This window comes from Micromys minutus (assembly GCF_963924665.1).
Source record: "Micromys minutus genome assembly, chromosome: 9".
Classification (NCBI taxonomy): domain Eukaryota; kingdom Metazoa; phylum Chordata; class Mammalia; order Rodentia; family Muridae; genus Micromys; species Micromys minutus.
In genome coordinates, this window is record NC_137978.1 from 46,378,479 (window position 1) to 46,399,282 (window position 20,804).

The 20,804-nt window shown below is 49.4% G+C and overlaps 1 protein-coding gene across 1 annotated transcript in view; it reads right to left on the reverse strand.

Annotated features, from left to right (window-relative positions):
* Nucleotides 1-20,329, reverse strand: part of OPRD1 (opioid receptor delta 1) — a gene marked incomplete at both ends in the record, with an annotated part of 29,663 nt that extends 9,334 nt beyond the window's left edge. The window contains one exon of the mRNA XM_080921761.1: nt 20,115-20,329. Coding sequence (XP_080777887.1) covers nt 20,115-20,329 — 215 coding nt within the window. The remainder of the gene's footprint in view (nt 1-20,114) is intronic.
* Nucleotides 20,330-20,804: the final 475 nt, after the last annotated feature.

The window sequence follows — 20,804 nt, forward strand, 5'->3', positions numbered from 1 at the left end:
AAAGTTGCCTCGCTTCTATGCTTCATTTTTTTTCTACTCTAGGTCAACACACATTTTAGGAGGTTCGAAGTGGCTGAGAGAGAGAGAGGTGCAATGAGCTGAGCAGAACGAGGGGCGGGGCTCACAAGGCAAGATGACGTCATCTGAGGTAACAGAGAGACCCTCAGCCCCACCCCCACCTACACACCCTGCACGGGCTCGTGATTATCCCTCCAATCTGTAAGATATCAGGGCCCTTTGAGGCCCTTTGACCCAGAGTCAACCAACACAGAAAGGAAAACAAACACCCAAGCGGAAAATGAGAGGGCCCCAGAAGCCCCTCCCCCAGCCCTGCAGCCGGGATCCTGATGAGCAAAAGTTCGCACAGCCGGCAGAGGGGAGAAACTGCTAGAAACTTCTCTTCTGAGCCCAAAACTCACTAGGTCTACTATCAGACCAGCCCTGATTCTGGAGGTTGGGTACCACTTCGTTTATCTTCCTTGGACAGAGATCGGGTGTGCTCTGTGAAGGAATCCGCTCAGCGGCATAAGCAGGACCATGGCGTAAAGTCCCGGGCTCTGGGAATGGGGTTTCCTCAGCTGAAACCTTCCCTCGCATACACTAAATCTAAGGGATTTGCTCCCCAGGCAAATTCAGAACGCCTGCTCCTGGGAGCCCAGAGATGATCAAAACTTTCCCTCCTTTGTACAAGGTATTCTTGGAACTAGTCTGCCTATTTCGTTGTTTATTTACTGTCTTTTTTGTTGGTGGTGGTGGTGGTTTTTGTTGTTGTTGTTGTTTGTATGTAGACCAGGCTGGCCTTGAACTCAAAGATCCATCTGCCTCTGCTTCCTGAGTGCTACTATTAAAAGCGTGTGCCACCATGCCTAGCACTTTCTTGAAGCAATATTCTCGGAGCAACTGGGCCATGGTAGTGCGTGCCTTTGATCCTAGCATTTCCGATGGAGAAGCAGGTAGATCTCAATGAATTTGATAGCAATCTGATCCAGGTGAGCCAAGGCTACATTAGCAAGACCTTGTCTCAAAATAAATTAAAGTTCTTGGAGTATCTTTCGTGAGCCAGGCGATATGCCAAAAGCATTATCTCTGCTTATCCACACCACAACTTTGGGTTGATACCATTCTACTGGGTTGGCAGTTCCAACCCTTGGATAATTGAAGCAGGAGGATTGCCAAGACTTCAAGGCCAGCCTCGGCTACGGAGTAAAACCCTGTCTAAAGGATCGAGGGGGGTAGGTGGAGGGAGAAAGGAAATTCTCTTTCTACTGATCTCAGAGGCGTGTGGCTGAGGAGACAGTGAGGGGATTCAGACTCAGATCTCCACAGCTCCCAGAGCCACTGCCCCAGAGCTCCATTCTTGTCCCCTATTGTTCAGTCTGTCACCTGGTCTCTCCCTGCCCTAGTGATGGGTCCTGACAGGAGGCCATAGCACTCAGCTGGTTTTTACACATTCCAAGTCCCTCTGGGTAATCAGGAGACTCTCTGCTCATCGCTCAAGTATGACCAGACTTATTAATAATGTCACAGTCATAGTGACAGGCCCAGGGGGCAAGATGGAGAAAGCCCCCTCATAACAAAACCGCTCACCTCTGTCTAGGCTTTCCGGACAGTCAGAGTGCCTCTGGCTTCAGTTTGTTTCCACGGATAATAAACATCTATTGGACATTTACTGTGCGCAGACACACAGACTAGCCATTATACACCATTTAATCTCCACAGCTCTCCATGGGGCAGATAGCAATTACAGACCTCAATTTATCAAGTGCGGTAATGAACTTGTCGAGATCACAGTCAGGGAGAGTCGTGGTGAGATCCAAGTGGTCTACCCTGAAAGCTGGCATTTCCTCTGGACTCTGGGCTTTAGCTCCTCCTGCCCCCGCCCCCGTGGGCTGTGTGTGTCCCTCACACACTCCTGAAAAGCGAGGATGGCATTTGTCTCCTTCTCCTAAAAGCCTGGCGCCAACAGCAGAACCAAGCACAGAGCAGACACCCAGGGCACGTCTGTGTGATGAACGGATGTAAAGGTGTCTGTCTTCCACATCAGGAAGGGACTGTGACCTCATCTCTCCCACTCCCAGGAGTCTGGGTAAGAACAGGTGGAGGGGCACATTGTATTCATTGAGGGGCACCAGTAGAGGGTACCAAGGCACACTAATCTTCAGAAGTAAGGAGCCACAGGCCAAAGAGCTCAAACCAGGGCATTCTTCTCTCTTCCCTCCTCTAGGCCCTACCCAGCTCACTAAAAGGATGCTGGGCCTGATCCTCTTTGCCCTGGTCTGAAATGAATCAGCCCTGCAGGTGGTGAGAGAAATCTTCCCTCATTTATCCAAAGGAGCTAATTTGATTTTAACTAAACGGAGGTGGTAATGATGTTGTTTTTCTCCAAAACAGGGGCGTGAGACCTAAAATTGACAGCAGCAGCGCCAGCCCAGCCGACCTTGTAGGACCTCACGGTGCAAACGGAACATGGTGGCCTCAGCCTGCACACACACAAAAAAGTATCTTTGGTTCCCCAACCAAACCCACTGTAGATCGCTGAAGTGTTTACAATGAATATTCCTCCTAAATGCCTTCTCAACTCTGAAATGCAACAGCTACTTTCTGGAGAATGTTCAAACCCAGAGCGGAGGAAGGATTAAAGCCAGCGTCAGTACTGCAGACCGTCATGGTGGGTGTTGTGCCAACACACAGATGCCATGATCCCGGAAAGGGAGCAGGCTCAAAGACTGTCATGCTCTCTTAGCAAAATGCTCTGGCCATTTTTCTGTATTCGTATCTGAATTAATGTAATTTTTGATGGTTGCTTTACAGTCCATAGGTCACCAAACCTTTTCTGCACAGGGTCAGAGAGTAAATATTAGATGGATAATTGTCATTATTGAGAGTCTCTGGCCTATATTCTTCTATTTTTTTATATGTATGAGTGTTTTTTGCCTGCATGTATGTCTGTGTACTACTGTGGGCCTGGTACCCGAACAGTCCAAGAAAATGCTGTCACATTTCCAGAACTAGTTACAGATATTTGTGAGGTACTGTGTGGGTATTAGAATAGAACCTGGGTCCTCTGGAAGAGCAGCCAGTGCTCTTAACTGCTGAGCCATCTCTCTTGCCACCATTTATGTAAAGGTATAAAAAGGAAAACTGAGCTCAGGAACATATAAAAAATAGACAGTGGTCCATGCCTGGCAGTACAGACCTGTAACCCAACGCTTAAAAGCTGAAACAAGAAGGTCATGAGTTCAAGGCCAGAGTGAGGCTGCCTAGTGAGACCCTGTCTCAGAAAGGTGTAGGCTGGTAGAGCGTTTGCCTGGCATGCTTAAGTCTTGGGTTCAAGTCCACCGAGGTGGACCCTGCCTCAGTCCTCACATTCGTTGCAGGAGTGTTCCCCTTGTGAATGTGAGGTTATTGGGGAAAGCGCATTTACAGACAGAGAGGACACTGAGGTGTGAGTACTGGAATTATAAGGCTCGGACCAAACTTCAAGTGTCCTCCCATGAGATGCAGGGAGGAGGAGGAGGCCATGTGAAACAGTGATGGGAGAGAGACGTAGACACAGCTCAGGAATGCCTGGAGCCTCCGCGAGCTGGAAGCCCCTGTTCCTGGACTGGAATTGTCTGGAACATTGGTACTCCCCACTCTGAACATTCCTTCTGACTCCGAGATTCCAGAAACCTTTTCCCAAAGAAAAGGCGAGGAAAGCTCCTTCCCGGTGGATGGGGTTGGAGGAAGAGGAATATAGCTCTTGTTGGCACCTTGACTCTGAACTTGGGATTTCAGAACTCAGGCAGCTATGGGATGCAGGGTGTCTGACCTTCTGACTGGAAGGTTCTGATCTCAGGAAGGTCAGTCTACACCTACTTCCATTTCCGCCTTACAGAGGACGGAAGTGAGGTGTGGAGAAGCTGCACAAAGCCAAACAGAATCAGTCTCCTGACTTTTGGGAGGCTTCTAGCTTTCCCCTTCTCCGAGCCAGGAAGCTACGGCTCATTGGAAACCCACCATCTTGTCCAGAACTCCAGCTGAGGCTCTCAGGTGTCTACCTGGTCAATTCCCACAGGCTCTCGGGTCTGCTCATTGAGCAGCCCAGGGTAGTGCCACAAATGGCAGACTGTAACAGCCACTGTCACCCCACTGTGAAATACCCCCCCATGCTTCCCTAACTTTCTGGTGGAGAGAAGCCTCAGGGTATAGGTTGAGATGTGTAGGTTGAACACCATGCCCGGGATCCCACGTCAACACGTGAGACCTGACAATGTGTCCTTATGGGGAAACAATGACCACAGGTTAGGGCGAGCCCCTCCCCCCAACCACTGATATTGAGACTTGGGCACACCAGCAGAAAAGCTCTGAGCTACATCTCCTGTCCAAGTTCAATCCCTGTGTAAAGTTTTGTGTGTGTGTTTGTGAGTTTGGGATTGAACCCAGGACCTACCATCGAGCGGTCTCTCCAGCCCCCTGGTTTTTCTCTTTATGATTATTTATTTATTGGGGGTGGGGGTGGGGGCGGTGCATGCCATATTATGTGCACGGAGGTCAGAGTGCTTTTAAGAGTGAATTTTCTCCTTCCATCTTTTGGTCCCAAGGACTTAATGTCATCAGGTTTAGCAGTGAGTCCCTTCGCCAACTGAGCCACTCCCTGCCTCTCTTCTTGTAAGTCGAAGAGAGGGTGCACACGTAAGAGATGAATGGGAGGAAATAAAAGAATGTGCTTGCCTTGTGAGAACAGAGGCCCAGGGTGGTGAGGAATGCCCAAGCCTCAGCAAAGGAAGGCTTCTTCTCAGAGCCTGACCACACCTTGAGTTTAAGCCTCTAGCCTCTGAAAAAAGAAATTCTGGAAGCTTCTTTGGTTTTGAGTTTTTGTTTATTTTTTGTTGTTTTATTTATTTATTTTTGCATTTTTTTAAACAGGCACAGGGATGTTGTTACTGCTGCCTGAAACTGGGTTTTCACACTGTAGCCCAGGTTACCCTTGACCTTGTAGTCTTCCAGGGTACTGTGAGATAGGCCCATGCATATAGACTATTAATTCAGAAAGGAAAGCCAGCTGGCTGTGTGTCTCACATGCAGACTCTTTGTTTGGTTTGGTGTGGTTTGCCTTGGTTCTTCCAGACAGGCTTTCTCTGTGTAGCCCTGGCTGTCCTGGAATTCACTCTGTAGAGCAGGCGGGCCTTGGATTCAGAGATCTGCCTGCCTCAGCTGGGACTGAAGGTGCAGCACCACGGGCCAGCCACCTGTGGATGCTGGGGATGCAGGCATTCATCCTCACAATGAACCAGCATAACCACACGAGAGAGGAGCATCGTCACCCCCGGTTTACATGCGGAGAAGGTTGAGGGGTGTGAAGGTGAAACTGACTAGCAGGCCTTACATAGGTCTCCTGGGATTCTAAACTGGAATTTCTAGTCATCGCTCTAACATTCTCTCAGGAGTCAAGTTCAACCCGTTTGCTTAACAAATGAAGGCTCTGAGGCTGTGTCACAGCAGTGACCCCAGGGGCTGGGTGCACTGTGAGGGAACAGAAAGGAGTCCACAAAGCCAATGACAGCAGCCTGGGGGTCCAGCTGGAGCTCCCTCTATTTGCAGACAATGCGTGATTGCTCTCCCAAAGGATGAAACAAGCCTACCAGGCAGCAAGGACTGGGAGCTGTGTCCCTGCCCACCACTTAAGAGGGATGGCACTTGGCCAGAAATTAATTAGCTGTCTCAGTTTTGGCAGAACTGGGGGAAGGAAAGTGGTTAATTATAATGAAGCCCAGAGAGCTTACTTATCAAGGGGAAGATTAAGGTTAGGACACCGAAGCAAAAGGCCCCTGAGTTGAACGTGAGTGGAGAGATCTGCCAGGCTATACTTAGCAATAACCAGGCCAAAGGCCTAGCTTCCATTGGAGACCCAGAGAACACTCAGAGTTCTCCATTCCCTGATCCTGACTTGCTCAAGGATGGCTGGACTGTGGGGCAAACTGTATCCAGATACCACGAATGCTCCAAGAGAGCAAGACCGGGTTGGAGAGATGGCCCGGAGTGTTCTGGCAGGGGACCTGAGTTCAAGCCCCAGAAGCCACAAGCACAGATGTGGGGGTGCTGAGGAGGCAGACAGACAGATTTGCTGGCTCAGTAGCCAGCCTGCCCACACCAAGGCTTTGCACCCCAGGTTCCAGTGGGAAAGCCTATCTCCAAAGCCAAGGTGGTTGGTTCCTGAGGCATGACACCTCAAGGCTGATACTAGGGGTGTGTGTCTGCCTGTCTGTCTGTTTGTGTTTCCGTGTGTGTATATTTCTGTGTCTGTCTCTCTATATGTGTGTGTGTGTATCTGTGTGTGTCTGTGTATGTCTGTGTGTGTCTGTGTATGTGTGTGTGTGTCTGTGTATGTGTGTGTGTGTCTCTCTCTGTATATTTCTGTCTGTATGTATGTGTGTGTGTGTGTGTGTGTGTGTATGTTTGTGGGAGATGGGGTGGGGAGAGGAAAAGAGAGTGTCAGAAGCCATCAGTGTGGAAGTCAATGACTGGGTTTCCAGAAACAGGGCATGACCCTCCTACAAACCATATGTGCCAGACTCCCCCACCCCACGCCTACTCTTAGGAAGAACAGACAGAGAGATGAGTAGCTGAGCGTTTGAAACACAACATGGAGGTTCAGGTGTGCTTCAGTGGCAGGACAATTGCTCAGTATGTAAGCTGCCCAGGGTTCGATAGACCACACAGAAGGAAGGTGTGTATGGGGGAACAGTATCTAGTTCCTGCTTTGATGGGACACAGGGGTCACTGCTGCCAATCATCAGAGAAAAGCTCCCTGGAAGAGGGAGTTACTTGCTAAAGTAAGTGAAAAGACAGTGGTTGCCCTGGAGGGGTGGTAGCCTGCCATTCTAGCATGGCTCCTGTCCCTTTTATCTGTTGGCTGGTGGGTTTCTATTGTAGAACACAGCAAGTCTACCAGTAGAACCAAGTACCTGTTAGGGATTTAAGAACTATTTAGCGTGGCTGGAGAGATGTCTCAAAGGTTAAGAGCACTGTCTGCTCTCCCAGAAGTCCTGAGTTCTATTCCCACAACCACATGGTGGCTCACAACCATCTGTAATGGGATCTGGTGCCCTCTTCTGGCCTGCAGGCACACATGCAGGCAGAACACTGTATACATAATAAATAAATCTGAAGAAGAAGAATTTAGTGATGGCTTCTTAGGACCAGGGACTGAGTGAGCGAGGAACAGGGTAAAGGAAACACAGTTTCTGCCTTTAAGAGAAGCCAAGAAACAGAAGGAGCCAGAAAGGGAGGAGAAGCCAGAGATGGAGAGAAGCCCACAAGAAGAAGACAGATAGCATCACCTTCAAGCCTCGCTTACTGACCATCTCTGTGTGTGTCAAGAGGCTTATGCAGAGGTCAGAGGTCAGCTTCCAGGCTCTTCCTCTATTGCTTGTCCAACCTTAGTTTTTGAGACAAGGTCTCTCAAGGAGCCTGGAGTTCACCTTTCGGCTAGGTTGGCTGGCCCGTGAGCCCCTGGGATCTGCCTGTCTCTGCCTCTGCCTAGCACTGGGGTCACAGAGGCACATTCTTACAAGTCTCTATGGGGGTTCTGAACCATCCCCCGCCCCCACTGAAAAGCACAGACTTTTGTCTTTGTCTCTGCTATCGTTTGAAGGGATCTTGAAATTCCCATGGTATAAGAGGAAACAACCAAGTATGGTGTTGGGGGAGGGGCTTTAAGAAGTGAATAGGGTGAGAGGAGGAGCACCCACAATGGATCTGTGTGGCACACACCTTTAATCCCAGCTCCCAGGAGGCAGAGGCAGTTGAGTTTGAGGCTATCCCAGTCTAGAGCAACCAAGGCTACATAAGACACTGTCTCAAAAAAAAAAAAAAAAAAAGGCAGTGTTTTTTTTTTTTCCTGGCTACAAGTCTATTCAACATAAAACAATGTCCCCACCCCCACCCCTGTTTTATTAAGGTGGCTGATAACATTCATGGCTAAATCTCTGTCTCACCTGGAATTAGGTAGCTGACCCAGGGCCAGCCTGAGCTCTGGTCTCAGGTCTCAGGTCTCAGGAAGGCTGGTCTCCAGAAGCAGAAAATGACATACTGGGGACCTAGTGGGTAAGGTACCAGGAGAAATGTCTCCAGGACAACCTTCCCTGGAACCTAGACATGTGAGAGGGTATATAGTTTCATATATGAAAGCTGAGCACACTGCTGTCTGCCTGTTCTGGGCATGCGAGCGTCTTGGCTACTAACACTCCCTCTGTAAAACATCCGTCGCCAAGTGCATGGAGATTTGCCATTTATATGGCATGGAGGCCTCACCAAGGGTTTGTCTGCTCACACCTGAATGGGCTTCCTTTCTGGAAGTCATGGGTAAACTAGGAGTCTTGCTCCAAGATTCAATATTAGGAACAATTGAGAAAGGACTCTCTGAAGGTCCCCAAAAGGCAGTCTTCTCCTGGCACCCACCACGCTGACATGCTGACAAACTACAAATTCTGAACCTCTTTTATAAAGGGGATGGACAATGCAATGCAGCTCTTCTCAGGCAGCAGTCTAGTCTAACGAGACTAGAAAGTTCTCTATCACTCTTTGCCACCAGTCCCCCTCCTCTAAGTGACAGGAGCTAGGAGGAACTTGAATAATGTCATCTTACTTAATCCTGACAAGCTTCAGTGAGCGCTGCCCCAGAACTAGGCAGCTGGAAAAGTAAGGCTCAGGGAGGCAAAGGAGCCTGCCTGAGGCCACACAACCCTGTCTAAACTTTACTTTTGTATGTCAGCTCAGTCAAACAGTATCCAGCTATCAAACTCAGGTATGGCTGGGAAGGAGTTTTATAATCAGCTGAGTTTCTACAGTTAACCTTGATCACCTGTGGAAGCCCTATCCGAAGAGTCTTCAGAACAACCCTGAGCCTTGGCTCAGAGGGCAAAGGTGACTGGCTGGCCTGCTGACAACCTGAGCTTGATTCTTAGAACCCAGGTAAAGGTGGAAAGAGAAAAGTGATTCCTCCTGGCTGTCCTCTGACTCCTGCTGTGAAGTGTGCCACCCCCCCATGAAGAAACCGAATTAAGTATTACTTTAGAACATTGAGACCTTCTCCTTCACCTGGAAGAAAAGCCAGCCTCCTGCAGAATGCAGCAACAGCTTTACTGAAGGTTTCTGTGTTTGCTGGTTGTGTGTCAACTTGACACAAGCTGGAGCAATCACAGAGAAAGGAGCCTCCCTTGAGGAAAGGCCTCCATGAGATCCAGCTATAAAGCATTTTCTCAATTAGTGATCAAGGGGGGAGGGCCCAGCCCATTGTGGTCGACCTGGGTTTTATAAGAAAGCAAGCTGAGCAAACCAGGGGAAGCAAGCCAGTAAGTAACATCCCTCCATGACCTCTGCATCAGCTCCTGCCTCCAAGTTCCTGTCCTGTGTGAGTTCCTGTCCTGAGTTCCTGTCCTGACTTCCTTTGGTGATGAACAGCGATGTGGAAGTGTAAGCTGAATAAACCCTTTCCTCCCCAACTTGCTTCTTGGTCATGTTGTGTACAGGAATACAAACCCTGACTAAGAGAGTTTCCAACTTGGAGACTCTTGTACCAATATCAGACTTACATAACTACAGAAGCCCCCTCCCCGAGAATGGTAGCCCTTTTTCAATGATAAAAGCAGAACTCATAAAGACTCAGGGTAATCTCAGAGCCTCTTCACCCCTCACCCAGAAAAGGACATGGGCAATAATAAGTTGTATCATGGGGATCAAGGTTATAAAGCCATCGTGGCTGGGAAGTGGTGGTGTACATCACTAATCCCAGTACTGGGCAGGCAGATTCTGTGAGTTTGAACCAGACTGGTTTACAGAGCACGTTCCAGGACATCCAGGGCTACACAGAGAAACCCTGTCTTGAAAAAGGAAAAGAAAAGGAAAAAAAAAAAAAAAAGATTGTTCCTGTTTAACAGGTGGGTTGTGAAGTTTAAGTGAGAATTTGTGTTTTGGATCTTCTAAACCAGGCACTGAGCTGGGTAGCATATCTGGTCTGCCTTTTGTGATGGTTTTGGCCAAGTGCACACACTAGGCTTTGCTAGGATGCCCTGGGTGACCTTGGGTGACCAGGCCTAAGGAAGCAGGAAGGAGAGCTTATGGCTACCCGCCCATCCAGCAGCTCTGCTTGCTCCTCCAAGGAGTGGAAAATCACCAGATGCCCGGCACCTTGGGCACTCTGGCAGGATACACATTTGTAACCAAGGGAAGCAGATGTTCCCCCACAGGTCCTGCAGGGTTATCTGGCTTGGCCAGGAGCCGCAGTTTCTCTCTGACTTACTTAACCTTTTTCTCTGGGTCCCAAGTGCTAGGCAGCCAGGCCACAGGGATCATAGCACAACCCCTTCTTGTAGGAGTCAGCCCGAGGGTCACACAAGCCTCATCAGGGCACACAAGCATCGTCTTCTGCCTAAAACGCTCTTCCTCCCAGTCCCGCCTCGGCTCAACGGTCACTTCCCACATACAGCAGTATTCCCTCCATCCCGTCTTCTTTGCCTGTGTGAATTTTCCTGACTGCCTGTGAATGTGTGTTTGTGTTAGCCCCCTTTGAATTTCTGAACCTCCACCTCCCACGAGCTGAAACTTCAATTGTTCACCACCACTCACGGCTGGTGGGGGACAGGGAACTGAACCCAGGCCCTCCGGGCTCCTCCAACTGAACCACACCCCTAACCGCGAGTCTGTCTTCTACTGACTAATTGATTATCTCCATTAAAATGGCAGCTCCCAGAGGGCAGAGACAGCCTTGTTCCGGTTTCTGGAAGTTGTCTCACGCTCAGGTGCCACCCGCTGCTGATGCGATAATTTAGTGTCACTCCGGTTCACAGACAAGAAAACAGGCTCAGCAAGAGACTTGGATCTGAACCCATCCAGCCGCCTCTCCAGCTGCTGGCACTGCCCCAGGAAATCTGGGGCTCTGTAGGTCTGGATGACCGTGTCCAAAGTCCCTAGAACTGTCAGCTCTACTGGCAGTGGTGGCACATAGCTGTAATCACAGGACTTCCACTTTGGAGGAGGGATCACCCTATTACATAGGGAGTCAGGGGACAGTCTGACCTAAGTGAGTCTGTCTCGAATTTTAAAAAGAGTCCATTTCTTTTACTTTTAAACCTTTTTGTTGTTTTAAATTTTAACTCAGTTATTTGATCTTTATTTTGTGTTTAGGTGGGGTTTTAGTTAGTTTGTCTGTTTGATTGGTTTTTTCTTTTCAAGACAGGGTTTCTCTGCATGCCCTGAAACTCATTCTGTAGACCAGGCTGGCTTGAAACTCCGAGATCTGCCTGCCTCTGCCTCCTGAGTGCTGGGATTAAGGTGCGTGCCAACACCGAGTGTTTATCAAGTTGCCCGCATGTATGTCTGTGCACCGTGGTGCCAGTGGAGGCCAGACGAGGGCGTCCAATCTCCTGGGATTAGAGCTACAAACAACTGTGAGTCAACTGTGGATGCTGAGAACTGAACCCAAGTTTTCTGGAAGAACAGTTGATTCCCTGGACTACTGAGTCATCGCCATCCCAAAAGCGCCCCTCCCTCTTGCTCCTACCCCTCCCTCTTGCTCCTACCCCTCCCTCTTGCTCCTACCCCTCCCTCTTGCTCCTACCCCTCCCTCTTGCTCCTGCCCCTTCCAGCTCTGCCCCCTCCAGCTCCGCCTCCACTTCCTTTTCTCATGCATGCTACTGTTGTAGTAAATATTTCATCTCAATCTGGGCTTTCTACCCTGCCTTTGGTCATTCAATTCCCAGATAAAAGACATACAACCTTTATATTTATAATAAACCTTTAAAGCGCTACACTTGGGCAGATACCTACCCTCTAAACCATTAGTATCTACTTCCCAGTCAATAACCCCGAGTTATAACTTGCCATGTTCCATCTGGGCAGCTCTTAACTCCAATTGGCAGCCTCAGAGCCATGTTTTCAAGATTCTTACCCCATGGCATCTTCTCCTCTCTCCACCTTGTAGTCCTGCCTCAGACCCCAAGCTTGGGAACCAAACTCTACCTACCTCTCTCTTCTGCCCAGCTATTGGCTGTCTGCATCTTCATCCAACCAATAGTTTTAGATTAAGGAGCAAGGTCACAAAGCATCACTTTGTGTAGCAACCAGGCCTTGGGCACCAGTATTTAGCATTAGGATGCATAGCAAAAGACCAAACCTCAACACGCTACCTATCCCACATGCAAAAAATAATAAAAAAAAATATTTTTAAATGTTTTATGTGTATGTTTTGTCTATGGGAATTTATGTGTACCCGGGGTGTGCAGCAACCCATGGAAGTCTGAGAGGGAATCAGATCCCTTGGAACTGAAATTATAGGACATTATGAGTCCCCATGTGGGTGATGGTAACAGAACCTGAGTCTTCTACAAAAGCAGCAAGTCCTCTTAAACACCGAATCCTCTCTCCAACCTCTAGATAAATGTAATTCTTTTTTTTTTAAGATTTATTTATTTTATATATTTTATATGAGTACACTGTTGCTGTCTTCAGACATAACAGACAGAAGAGGGCATCAGATCCCATTACAGATGGTTGTGAGCCACCATGTGGTTGCTGGGAATTGAACTCAGGACCTCTGGAAGAGCAGCCAGTGCTCTTAACCGCTGAGTCATCTCTCCAGCCCGATAAATGTAATTTTTAGTTTTTTTAATTAATAAAGTAAGTGCTCAGTGGCAGTCCTCCGTGTTTCAAATCCTGGCCCTTGGTGACAGTGTTACTTCTGAGGAGGAAGGAGACCCAGGCGTCCTTTGCTGAAGTTAGTTTTGGTTCTATTGTGGGACAGGGTCATATTATTCAGTCCTGGCTGGCTTGGAACTCACAGATATCTGCCTGCCTTTGCCTCCTAAATTCTGGTATGAGTGCAGCTGAGGGTTTTGTTGTTTTGAAGATTTTTATTATAAAAGGGGCAGAACTAGAGAGAGAGCTCAGTGGGTAAGATCTTCCAGAGGGCCTGGGTTTGATTCCCAGCACCCACGTGGTAGCTCACAACCATCTGTAATGGGATCTGATGCCCTGTTCTGGTGTGTCTGAAGACAGCTACAGTATACTCATATATAATGAATAAACAAGCAAAGAAATAAATCTTTCATAAGATTATTTGTGTATATGTATCTCTGTGTGTATAGGTGACCAGAAGAGTGTGTCAGGTTCTTGGGAACTGCCCAAATTGGAAGCTGAGAATTAAACTGGTATTTTCTAGGAGAACTACAAGGGTTCTTTTTTTTTATTTATTTATTTTATGTATGAGTGCTCTATCTGCATTTACCCCTTCATGCCACATGAGGGCGCCAGATATCAATACAGATGGTTGTGAGCCACCATGTGGTTGCTGGGAATTGAACTCAGGACTTCTGGAAGAGCAGCCACTGATCTTAACTGCTGAGCCATCTCTCCAGCTCTCTGCTTCCCCACACTCACTGTGGACCCCCCCACACACACACAAGTGTTCTTAAAACCGAGCCCCTGGCATTTCCTGAGTAGAAATTCTGACCTTGTCGGACTTTGAAGTTGAAGCTGTCTTTTTGCTCTGTATCACAGAGGCTAGGAAGGCTGTGGAGGACTAGCTTCTTCACACGCCCTTCCAGGCCTGAGACAAAGCCGCTGATTTCTGCAGCTGTGCTGGAAGCTACAAATCAGGAGAGCACAGCCAGACACCCACCCCACCCTGCAGCCCGAAACTGGAAACAGGGCCGCAGCAGCCTGCATGTTGGTAACTTGCTAATTTAAGATGGGCTTTCTGTTCTACCCTGCGAACAGAAATTACCCTCCTTCCTGTGCATGTGAGGATATTCTGGGTGGCCAATTTGATTTCAAAGTTCCAGGACTGAGTTTAATAAAATCATGCCTTCCCTTGCCTTTCAAAGTCTAGACATCTGGCAGGGGTGTGTGTGTGTGTGTGCAGAGGATGAGTCCTCGGACCACATCGCTTGAGATGTATTCCTGTGATCCCAAAGGTGAGGAAGCCTGAATTTTTGCCTGTCTTATCTTTTCTCCATCTATCTGAGTCTCTGGCACCAAAATTCCACTGGTGGCTTTCTAGCGTCTGCTTTCTCCTTCAGAAACAGGAAGCTCTCCGCGCAGGGCAGCAGCCAGTTCTTCCTTAAGGAGGCTTGACGGCAGGAAGTCTGCAGAAGTCGTGGGAGGAGTCAGAAGTCGTGGGAGGAGTCTACAACCGCAAACATTCAAAGCAGTCATAGAAGCCAAGCCTGCTGGCTCACACTCGGGAGGCAGAGGCAGTCAGATCTCCAAGTCTGAGGCTAGCCTGGTCTACATAGTGAGTCCAAGGACAGGCAGGGATACACGGAGAAACCCTGTATTGAATGCCCTACTCCAAGAAAGAATACCCCAACTAACCCACTCTACACTGAAGAGATAACTCAGCATCTAAGAGCACACTAGTTCCTACAGAGACTCCAGGCTCAATTCCCAGCATCCATTGGATGGTTCTCCAACGACCTGTAACTCCAGTTTCACGGGACACGATGCCCTCTTCTGGCCTCCGTAAGAACCAGGCATGCATGTGGTACAGGTGCAAACACGCCAGTAAAGCACTCACGCATAAAATTAAATAAATCAATCTAATTTAAAAAGGAAAAGGAAAGGAGAACGACAGGCCTGGAAAAAAAAATGACTCCAAGGTTAAGAACATTTGTTGGTGTCTCTGAGGATCCAGGTTTGAGTCCCAGCATCCACATGGAGGTTCCCAAGCATTAATACCAGTTTCAAGAGATTTGATGCCCTCTTCTTGCTTCTGAGCTGCTTGGACATTAGGCCTGCACATGGGGCACATACATACATGAAGGCAAAGTGTTTATGAAATAAAATAAATAGATATCTAAAAAAAATAAAAATAGCAATTTTTTTTAAAAATCCAAGTTTCTCAATAGAAGAATGCCCTACAATATAGCTATCAAAATATACGGGCTTTTTTAAGATATTTATTTTTATCTTATAATGAGTATGACTGCTTTGCTAGCTAGTTTGTCTGTGTACCACATTCACTCAGTGCCCTCAGAAGACAGAAGAGGGGTCAGCCTGGAATGATAGGAGGTTACACTGCTATACCTGTCTGCGCTGGGGACAGGACCTGGGTCCTCCGAAAGAGCAGGAAGTCCTGTCTCTGCCTGAGCCATCTCCCACACCCCAAACCTGCTTTAAAAAAAAAAAAAAAGTTTCCAGGCTGCAGAGATGGTTAAGAGCACTGTCTACTCTTCCAGAGGTCCTGAGTTCAATTCTCAGCAACCACATGGTGGCTCACAACCATCTGTAATGGGATCTGATGCCTTCTTCTGGCGTGTCTGAAGACAGCTACAGTGTAGCTACACAACAGTTTAGTCGTATTCATAAAATAAATAAATCTTTAAAAACAAGACAAAACAAAATGGTTTCCCTTATCCCTTTGGTTTTGTTATTTTGATACAAGGTTTCAATTCTGTATCTCAGGCTAGCTTAGAAGGCAGGAAATCAGAAACTCAAGTCCAGTGCAGGTTACAGAGTAAAATCTCCCTGTTGTCCTCATTCACACAATCTTACAGAATCCATTTAACTGGATCCTGATTTACCTATGCAATCCTAATTTCATAAAGGCGTGTGTGTGTGTGTGTGTGTGTGTGTGTGTGTGTGTGTGTGCATGCAGAAGCAGAGCTGGGAAAGAAATATACATAAATGACTAAGCTTTTCTCTGCAGTAGGATTATGGGTAACATCAAGCTCTGCTGAAAGGTCTCCTTAGGTCCTGAAATAACTATCTGGTTATCTTTATTATAAAAGAAAGCCTCTAATATCAACCTGCTAAAGTTTCCCTGTAGCATCCAGCCAGAGCTCCTCCACAGCTTAACAAATGCTTACTGGGTGAATGAGAGGGAAGCCTTTCCCCTCCCCGACAGGGCCAGCTTCACACATACTGCTCTTCTGAACAGCTACTAAATGCCTGGAGCTGGTTCACACCTCGTGACTTCCTTCCTCACTCTCACCCTGTAATGGCCTACCACCCTCCCATTCCACAGAGCAGAACACTGAGGCACAGAGAGATGGCTCAGTGGTTAAGAGCACTGACTGCTCTTCCAGAGAGGTTCTGAGTTCAATTCCCAACACAGCCATCTGTAATGGGATCCGATGCCCTCTTCTGGTGTGTCTGAAGACAGCTACAGTGTACTTATGTATAATAAATAAATCTTTTAAAAAAGAAAGAAAATGTCACTGTCTGATGATGGCCAATGTTTGGTGGTCACTATGTGATAGCCAGTGTGTGATGGCCCCTGTGTGGCCCTAATGTCCAGGTTTGCAGCTGGAGATATCAAATACTGAGGCCTTGAGATTTGCACAACCTAATCTCTCCATGTACCTCAAGCCCAGCACAGGCAGAGAGGTTAAGGTATGGTTTGGGGGATCAGAAAGACGGAGTCTAAAATGGGCATGGTGGCGTGTGTCTGTAACCCTACTACTTGAGTGGTAGGACAATACAGTAAGCTGGGACCAGCCTGGGCTCCAGGTGACCCTGTCACAGAACAAAAGCTGCGCTTGTGACTCCTTTGCGATGAGTAGCATCTGCTGTTCCGGAGCCCATGTCCGAGACTATGAATGAGACAGAAGGTCCCACTGTAGGACTGGAGTGAAGGTTGGAATCCCTAGAATCCAGAAGCACAGGAGAGACCTGGTGTCCCTGGTGACTCCTCCCACTCACTGCACTGTGTCTGTGACTCCCCAGGGAATGATCCCGAGACCTAGGAAATGGCAGATTCTGGGCAAGACCATCAGGCCCTGGCCTCAGCTCGCTCTCCACCCCCGTTTTGCTTCACCCAGAGTCACTGGGCCAACGTCTGCCTTCCCCTTAAGTCTAATAGGCTCGGATTTTAGAGGTCAGGGAGGCTGGAGGCCAGAGGTTTGGGTTACCTGTCCAGGGCTCCTCTCACCACCCAGCACTAACCTCTATTCTGTGACACCTGCTCTTTGCCTGCCTGGTCCACTGATCACCATTCTTCACAGAAACCTCTCCTGACACTCAAAGCCCCGTGATTTCCCAGCATGGATGGCCTGAGAACCAGTCCAGAGTCCAATTCCACATCCAGACTAGCAGCCAGAGCCCGAGCACCCAGGCCTGTCTGAAAGCCTCTCCCCAGAGTCTCACTCCCACCCCCATCGCCCCTTGTCCCTCTGCTCCATGGCCCTCCTCCAACATCTGCAACTTCTTGGGAACTCTGAATGGCAGAGAGTAAGTTGGTAGACTCAGACTGTCTCCAGGCACTACTGAAGCTCAGAACGCATTCCGGCAATCCCAACAACCTCAGGGAGAAGGACACCACTTTTATGGTTTTGCATGCCATTGTCCTGCAGCCTCTTTGCCTTCCTGGCTACCCAGGCCCCAGGTGAAACCCTCTGCTCCCTACCGGACGGCTCACAGTCTACGCTGTTCTCTCTCCCTGAGATGCCCCACCCCACCTCTCCTTACAGCCAAGTGCAGCATCTCAGACTCCTCTCGGGCCAGGCATCACCTCCTCTGACTAAATCAAGTTCCTTCACTGGATCCCACAGCCCTAGGAAGCTGCATTTGATCCTAGAGTTGCAAGTAACCGTGGGTCCCTAGAACATGGTTGTTAAGGGCTGGAGGCTACATAAAGCTTGTGCTCAGAGTCTGGGCATCAGGGATTCTCAAGCCCAGTGTGTGGTACACGCCTGTAATTCAGTACTGGGTGGAGAGGGACAAGGCAGGTGGTTGGTTCTCTATGAGGTGACTTCAAGGCCAGCTTGGTTCTACAGAGTGAACACAGCCAAGGCTGTGCCAGAAAAAGAAAAAAGAAAAGAAAAGAAAAAAGAAAGAGAGAGAGAGAAAGAAAGAAAGGAAAGGAAGAAACAAACCCAAGACTGGACAGGTGTGGTGGTGATTAACATCAGCAATTATTATTATATTTGTTGACTGACAAAATGTGTGCCCTTGAAGGACCGGAAACGAGGCCCACTGTGGAAACTACAGACAACTAGGCCCCAGGTACCCACGCTGCACACCTGTGGCAGCTGCAGGTGTGTGGTTAATCCAGACCCCAACACACACCAAAGGCCTAGGGTGTTCCCAGGTGCCTGCTATTAGGCCACTGCCTGCATGCTTCTGTTGTTTAATCTTTCCAACAGCCTATTGTGAGGTTTGTTTTTTTTTTTTTTTTTTTTTTTTTTTTTTGAGGGGGAGAGGAAGGAAGGTTGGGGAGGGTTGGTTTCTCTGTGTATCCTTGGCTGTCCTGGAACTCGATCTATAGACCGGGCTGATCTTGAATTGCTAACAGAGATCTACCTGTCTCTGCCTCCCAAGTGCCGGGACTAAAGGCATAAGCTACCACTGCCTGGCCCCAACACACTCTTCTAACCATCATACATTTTCAAATGAGGTAAATGAGGCTTGGGGAAGTTGAGCTGTTTGGCCAAAGCCACATTGTTAGGACATGTTGAAGTTGGGATAGAAAATAGAAACCAGAAACCGGGCATCACCTGCCCCACAGCCATGACCTTTACCTCTGCCCTGTGCCATCTGTATGGAATGTCTTCTGGATGAGAGTCCAGGATCTGAACCCCTAATCTGAGCAAGAGAAGGGACAGAAGCAAGAGACACATGCTGTCTAAACAAGACAGGGTCTTAGTGCTCCCACCCCCTCATGGGCGTGGCTCTTAGTGCTCCCACCCCCTCATGGGCGTGGCTCTTAGTGCTCCCACCCCCTCAAGGGCGTGGCTCTTAGTGCTCCCACCCCCTCAAGGGCGTGGCTCTTAGTGCTCCCACCCCCTCAAGGGCGTGGCTTGAGAACTCACCTCAGCAGCCCCGGCACCTTGGCGGCAGACAGAGGGAAACCAAGACCTTTCTTTTATTTGTATGCCGGATACTATGGAGCCTGTCATGAGCCCTCACCTCAGTGTGGCGTCTGGAGGGGGCGCTTTACTGACATCAGTGTCCCCACGGGTACAGATGATTGGAGACATTTCGTTTGTTAATTTAGGCAGTTCTCAACCTTGCACATTGGTAGGCAAGTATTCTACCATTTAACTATATCCCAAGCCCATTACCCTAGACCGGCCTCAAATTCTCTGTGTAACCAAACATGACTTTGAGCTTCTGAGCCTTCCGCTTCAACACCCCCATGGTTGGATTACAGCCATGGACCACTGTGTCCAATTTATAGTGTACTAGGGACTGAACCCAGGGATTCATACAAACCACATAGCCTACCAATTCAGCTATATCCTCTGACCCCCTAAAGTTCCTGTTAATAATCTCATTCTATCTATCTACCGATCGATCGATTGATCCATCCATCCATCCATCTATCTATCTTCTCTCCTTCTCTTACTTTGAGAGGGGGTCTTGGTATATTCTCTAGCTGGCCTTAAAGTTGCTCTGTAGCCCAAGCCTCAAGGAGGATCAATCTGCCCTGACCCCACGGTCACTGGGGTAAGGAAGAGGAAACCCATGGGCAGTCTACAGGGACTATGGGGCTGTCCATTAGAGAACACGCAGCGACATAAAGACTGTGTTCAGAGTCACCCTGGATGTCTCCCTCCTCTAGGACCTCTCGAAGTTTGACAAGAAACAATGCAAACACAGTCTCAGTCTCGCAGAATCGCAGACTGATGGTTTGGGACAAGCACACACACACAGCAACCACAGATGATGACTGCTAAATGTGATGTGGGGAGTATCCCCACAGCCTGCAGCAGACAGCCTGTCCCTGCCGTACGCTCCAAAGACCTCTAAGGTATTGTGTAGAGCACCTCGACTCACCCCTGTAAGGTTTCAGAGGACTAAACATGCATGCTCCTGTCAGACTGCCCAATCACAAACTGTGAGCGTGGCAGACACACAAAGTGTCGCCCAACTGTCCCCGTCCCCACCTCCGTGATGCAGAAGCAAAGAGATGTCAAGGATGATTAAATGTTATGTAGTTAGGCTAGTGCAAGCACACACACACACACACACACACACACACAGGGACCCTGTCCTTATCATCTCAGAGGACCTGTCCTCTATGCAGGGCATTCAGGACCCCAGGGAGTCGGGGTTGGGTATCTGGTCTACAAACTGTAGCGTTCTCTCTGACCCTGGGACTAAACCCCGCGACACCCTCGGCCGACTTGACTCACCGGACGATGCCAAACATGACGAGCACGTTGCCCAGAAGCCCCACAGCGCACACAGCCGAGTAGAGCGCAGTGATGGCGATGGCCAGAGCGAGGGACGAGGCACTCCGGGCGCCCGGCGACCCCGACGCATTAGTGCCCGCACTGGGGAAGGCGTCCGAGACGTTGTCGAAGAGCGAGGACTGCAGCTCCGCACGGGCAGAAGGTACCGGCTCCATGGCGCCGCCGCCGCGTCCGTCTCCACCGTGCGCCCTGGGCGCAGGGACCCAGCGAGTGGCGCGCGGAAAACGGAGGCCACAGCCCCGACGCCGCAGGCTGCAGCGCTCGCTCCCGCCTCCTCCGCCCGGTCCGCCGCCCGCAGCGCTCGCCCAAGCCGGGGGAGCCCCGAGCCGCGGCGCGCACCACGTGGTCCGGAGGCGGCCGCCAATCTGCGCCCGTGATCGGGGGCGGGCGCTGCACCACCGGCCCGGAGCTGGGCCGGAAAGGCCTCCCGCGCTCTCACTGCCTGGGCTCGGCTAACCCCAGGCGACCCCAGCCCGCCCCGGCCTTCCGCCCCACCCTCCGAGCCACTTTGGAGTCAGAAGAACCTGGATGCGAATCCCGCCTCCCGCCTCTGCACGGACGGCGGGAGTAACCTTGAGCAAGCCGCTTAAGCACTCTCAAGTTCATTATCTGTGTCTGCAAAATGAGGAA